The sequence below is a fragment of the Medicago sativa genome, chromosome 3, assembly GCF_051527215.1.
Source record: "Medicago sativa cultivar Bolivia chromosome 3, Bolivia_mono, whole genome shotgun sequence".
Taxonomy (NCBI): Eukaryota; Viridiplantae; Streptophyta; class Magnoliopsida; order Fabales; family Fabaceae; genus Medicago; species Medicago sativa.
The window spans coordinates 71,852,621-71,857,898 of NC_140751.1; the positions used below are offsets into that span (position 1 = coordinate 71,852,621).

Consider the following 5,278-nt stretch of genomic DNA (forward strand, 5'->3'; position numbering starts at 1 on the left):
CTCTCATCCTCATAATAAGTATTGTGACGAAATTGAATTTTCTAGGTCGGGTTGTTGCATTCACACAGTCAAAGACATTGATATTTGTCCCTCTCGATCTAACGGACTAAAGAAAAGTAAGACTTTAATTTTTATTATATATTTTAAGATACCGTGCTGAAATCTAACTGTTTGATCTTGATCAAACAACTATCGAGGACTGACTATGTGAATGTGCGTAAGTTGTAACTGCACGTAGAGATGATGTGTATTTTTATCGTTACATCAAGTTTAACATTATTGGCCCCGTGAATCTTCTGAAAATTCAGAAATGACCATGAGAAAGTTAATGGTGATCCAATAATAAAAAATTCATTAAAAAGAGAAATAACAAGTAATTCCCATTATTGGATCACTATTGGTTTTCTCAGGGTCATTTGCAAATTTCTAAAAGATCTACTAGGCCAGCAGTGTTAGACTTGATGTAGGATTGTGGGTTCTGCAGCATGGCATGGTGAACATCGACTTGTGTAGCAAGCTAGAGGATCCACCTTCGCAAAAACAAACTCGTGAACAATCTTGCATGACTTGGTTGTGTCCCATATTGGCATTTCATTTTAGAGCATAATTCATTCCATCCCTCAACTTTCTTAACAAAATGACATATATATTGCTTTCCTATTTGCTGATTTGTTTACATCACTTAATATGCACACAACACAGAACAAGATTCATAATTAACCTAAACACAACAAAGAGAGTTACACTTACAAAGAGAGAGATGTTAGAGAGAGATGCTCTGGGGGGGAGTGGGCCCACTGGGACAAATGTGAGAGAGGCTCCTAAGGGCAAAGGTCCGGCAGGCGTGGCTACGGCGGTAGAAGGGCGGCGAGTGAATTTCAGTTTCCTTAACAGTACCACTAGTTCCTTCTTCTTCACCAAGTTTCCGGAGAACGCAAAAAACTATGATGTGAGAAAGTTGTTTGCTGGTTATGGTCAAGTGGCTGAGGTCTTTATTCCACACAAAGCTGACAAATGGGGAAGAAAGTTTGGTTTTGTGAAGTTTAAAGAGGTGGAAGACTTAGAAGACTTGGAATCGAGGCTGGAGGAAGTTTGGATAGGGAAGGTGCGCTTGAAAGTGAATAAAGCACATTTTGGTAGGGAGGATCAGAAGGGAGACGGTGAGCGGAGGAGCAGAGCAGTGGATGAAAAGGGAGGAGGTACGGCGACGAAGGAGTCAACAACTAATAATCCCCCGTTTGCTTGGGATAGATCTCATTTCTCGAAGTTGCAGAAGGAGGTGTCGTGCCTGGAAGTTCAACCCTCGGAGGAGATGCTACAGTACTTGCAAGGGTGTTTTGTGGTCGAGCTTAATTTGCATTTGGAGGCGATAGTGCTCCAACAGGCGATGGTTATGGAGGGTATCAACCGAATAAAGGTCACAACTATGGGGGGCAAGATGATGTTGCTGTATCTTGAAGGTAGCAGTGATTTTGAGGCGGTCAGATCGAATCATAAACAGTGGTGGGATTCAATGTTTAAATCTGTTAGGAGGTGGAGTCCGCAACTTGTGGCTGAGAGTAGAATGGTTTTGCTAAATGTTCATGGTATCCCACTTCATATGTGGGATGAACCTCTTTTTAAAAAGATAGGTGATTTGTTTGGAAAGTTTGTTGATTTTGATGAAGATACCATATGGAGGTTTAGGTTGGATGTGGCCAGGATTAGGGTGTCAATGGTGAGGAAAGGTTTGGTGGATGAAATTCTGAAGCTTAAGGTGATGGGAGCAGTTTTTAGTTTGTGGGTGGTGGAGGAAGGTGGTGGTTGCCGGAGAAGAGGATGGTGGTAGATGAGGATGCCTTCTCCTTGTGCTCACGTGAGGCAGAGGTGGAGGGTGAGGAACTTGCGTGTTTCTCAGATGCAGAAGCTATGCCTAGGGAGGTCGAATCAGTTCAAGGTGAGGCCCCCTTAGGTCAGTCCTTGAGGATGGGAGATTTGGAGACACATGAGAATAGGGAGGTGCAGATTGACAGTTCTAAGGATTGTCAGCCATGTGTATCTCAAAAAGAGGAGGAATCTTTGTTTGATCCTTTGGTGTGCAGCCAAGTGGCAGGTAGGGAAGTAGGAATTGACTTGAGAAGGGTAGAGGTGGAAAAAAGCCTGAGGGCAGAAGGTGAGAGAGGTAAAGGGTCATTGGGTGACGCGCTGGAGCATACCCATGCTGTCTCCCACGCGCCTGCATTGCCAGTTTTGGAGGAGCAGCGTTTGGCGGGGTCACACGCGCTGGAAGTGGGTCTCCACTTTTCCAGTAACTTGGATTTGGTGGATCCAGTTCATGGGTCAAACTTGGTTGTTGGACTGCTTGCTAAGGCCCAATTGGCAGGTAATGTTTGTTTGAATGATAAGCTTATAGGGGGTGCAGAAATGTATGGAGAGGCCAGCAAATCAACATATCCGCTTTTTTTCGGAGGATGAAGTCTCGGAATTTAGCGACTCAGTTGATGATTCTGGTTGTGATGAGCAAAGATTATTGAAATTAAGGCAAAGGAATAGGAAGAAGAAAAAGTCTATTTCCTTGTCTAAAAAACATTCCGGTCCGGTTCTTGACGAATTATTAGAGGGGAGCCCTAATTCCGGAAAAGGTGTTAAAAAGCGTTACCAACTGTACTCGGCACATAGAAGAACGGTGTCTCTTCCGGTGAGTAGGGAGGAGGATTGGAGTGAAGGAGAGGGTATAGGTACCCAGAATATTCGCTCTTTGGAGGCTAGACCATCTCAAGGTTCGGGAGTGGGTCTAATGTTTTATAATAAGGTGGCTTTGGAGGGTGATTCTCATTTGCGGCATGATGAAGGTAGGGGGATGTCTCTTAAAGTTTTAGCGGCTAAGAAAGAGCTAGTGACCCAAAATAAGGCCGGGGTGTCTCATTCCATGAAGGAGGGTGGAATCATTAATAAACTCGTGGAGATGGAAAATAAGGCGGTAAAGCTCAAGGCGAGCAAGGAGGGTGTAAGGTTGTCTTAATGATTATTTCAACCTTTAATGTCCGGGGGCTTGGTGGTAGAATAAAGAAAAATAAAATCCACGATCTTGTGAGGAAAAATAATCTTGACTTTTTGGCGTTACAAGAAACTAAGTTGGTAGAGGTAACTCCTTCATTATGTTTTTCTATTTGGGGAGGTGAAGATTGTGATTGGGTGTTTAAAGCTTTGGAAGGTAGTAGTGGGGGAATTCTTTCGATTTGGAGGAAATCTTGTGCTAGTTTGGTGTCTTCTTTTCAAGGTGATGGTTTTGTGGGGGTCATTTTGGATTGGGGTGTGGAGAAAACCCGTTGTACTATTATTAATGTTTACTCCAAATGTGACTTGTCGGCTAAGCGAATCCTTTGGGAGAGTCTTCTTGGTGAACGCCAAAATAGAGAAGGTGGAGTGTGGTGTGTTCTTGGAGACTTTAATGTGGTGAGAAGTAGAGATGAGAGAAGGGGAGTTAATTCGGAAGCATCCCCGTCGCAAATTTTGGAAATGTTCCTTTTCAATACTTTCTTAGGTGATATGGAATTGGAGGACCTAAATGTGTTGGGTCGCCGCTTTACTTGGTATCATCCTAATGGTAGATCGATGAGTAAGATTGATAGGATGCTTGTATCGGAAGATTGGGCAAATGTGTGGGGGGAGAATACTCTTTGGGTGTTGCCTAGGGATGTTTCCGACCATTGTCCGTTGGTTCTTAAGAATGGAGGTTGGAGTTGGGGGCCAAAACCTTTTCACTTCAATAATTTTTGGCTTCAACATAATGACTTTAAAAGGGTGGTAGAGGAGGCTTGTAGGAACCAAAGTGTTTCAGGATGGATGTGTTTTGTCCTTAAGGAGAAATTGGAGGCTCTTAAGTCCATAGTGAAGGTGTGGAGTAAGGAGGAGTATGGAGGTATGGAAGAGAGGGTGGAGAGGTTGGTGGAGGAGATTAAAGGGTTTGATGAAAAAGGGGAGGAAGGAATTTTGACCGAGAGGGAAGTAGATATCCGGAGAGCTAAGTTTGAGGAGTTGTGGAGAATTCTTAAGGCTAAAGATGCCTTGGTAGCGCAAAGGTCAAAATCTAGGTGGCTTAAGGAGGGTGATGCTAACACAAAATTCTTCCACAAATGTATCAAGTTGAGGAAAAGTAGAAACTCAATCAAGGCGCTTAAGGATAATGATGTTTGGTTGGTGTCTCCCTTCGAGGTTAGAAGGAAGGTGGTGGATTATTTTACGACTCATGTCGCGGCGGATAGGTGGGAAAGACCGAAGTTAGATGGGGTGGATTTTGGTAGTTTAAATGATGCCGAGAATGGTCTTTTGGTGGCTCCTTCTCCTTATTGGAAATGGAGGCGGTGGTTAAAGATAGTGATGGTGGCAAAAGTCCGGGCCCAGATGGCTTTAATTTTGCTTTTATTAAAGACTTTTGGTACTTGATAAAAGATGAGGTTAGAATCATGTTTGATCAATTTCATGCTAATGAGGTGTTGCCGAAGAGCATGTTGGCTTTTTTCGTGACTTTAATTCCTAAAGTGTCGTCGCCGTTGGAGTTGAAGGATTTCCGGCCAATATCTTTGCTAGGATGTCTTTATAAATTATTAGCAAAGGTTTTGGCTAGGAGATTAGCAAGTGTGATGAACTCTATTATTTCTACTTCTCAATCGGCTTTCCTTAAAGGTAGACACTTGGTGGATGGGGTGTTGGCGGTTAATGAATTGGTGGATTATGCGAGGAAAGCGAACAAAGATTGTCTTATTTTTAAGGTGGATTTTGAGAAGGCTTACGACTCAGTTGATTGGGGTTTTTTGGAGTACATGATGAGGAGAGTGGGTATGTGTGAGAAGTGGGTGAATTGGATGAAAGCTTGTGTTTTTGGGGGTACCATGTCTATCCTTGTTAATGGAAGTCCAACGGAGGAAATTTGTATCCATCGAGGTCTTAAGCAAGGCGATCCTCTTGCACCTTTTTTGTTTTTGTTGGTGGCGGAAGGTTTTAGTGGTTTGATGAGAAATGTGGTGGATCGTAATTTGTTTGAGGGTTTTTCGTTTGGTAGTAGTGGGTTGGTGGTTTCGCATCTACAATATGCGGATGATACTCTTTGTATTGTGAAACCAACGGTGGAAAATCTTTGGGCTATGAAAGCGCTCCTTAGAGGTTTTGAGATGGTGTCGGGGCTCAAGATTAATTTCTTCAAAAGTTCTTTGTTGGGGTGAATGTTGCTAGTGAATTTATGGCTATGGCGTGTAATTTTTTGAATCGTAGTGAGGGGAATATTCCCTTCAAGTATTTG

The 5,278-nt window shown here is 43.0% G+C and overlaps 2 protein-coding genes across 2 annotated transcripts; both read left to right on the forward strand.

Moving 5' to 3' along the window:
* The first annotated feature begins 760 nt into the window (after nt 1–760).
* On the forward strand, nt 761–1,828 carry LOC146939861 (uncharacterized). The gene has a single exon (XM_085749827.1). The coding sequence runs from the start codon at nt 761–763 to the stop codon at nt 1,826–1,828; it is 1,068 nt and encodes a 355-aa protein (XP_085605953.1).
* Nucleotides 1,829–3,000: 1,172 nt separating this feature from the next.
* On the forward strand, nt 3,001–4,425 carry LOC146939862 (uncharacterized). Its single transcript, XM_085749828.1, has one exon. The coding sequence runs from the start codon at nt 3,001–3,003 to the stop codon at nt 4,423–4,425; it is 1,425 nt and encodes a 474-aa protein (XP_085605954.1).
* Nucleotides 4,426–5,278: the final 853 nt, after the last annotated feature.

Bases quoted from the DNA above. Each gene is read 5' to 3' on its own strand.
- LOC146939861 (XM_085749827.1), top strand. From the start codon at position 761: ATGTTAGAGAGAGATGCTCTGGGGGGGAGTGGGCCCACTGGGACAAAT.
- LOC146939862 (XM_085749828.1), top strand. From the start codon at position 3,001: ATGATTATTTCAACCTTTAATGTCCGGGGGCTTGGTGGTAGAATAAAG.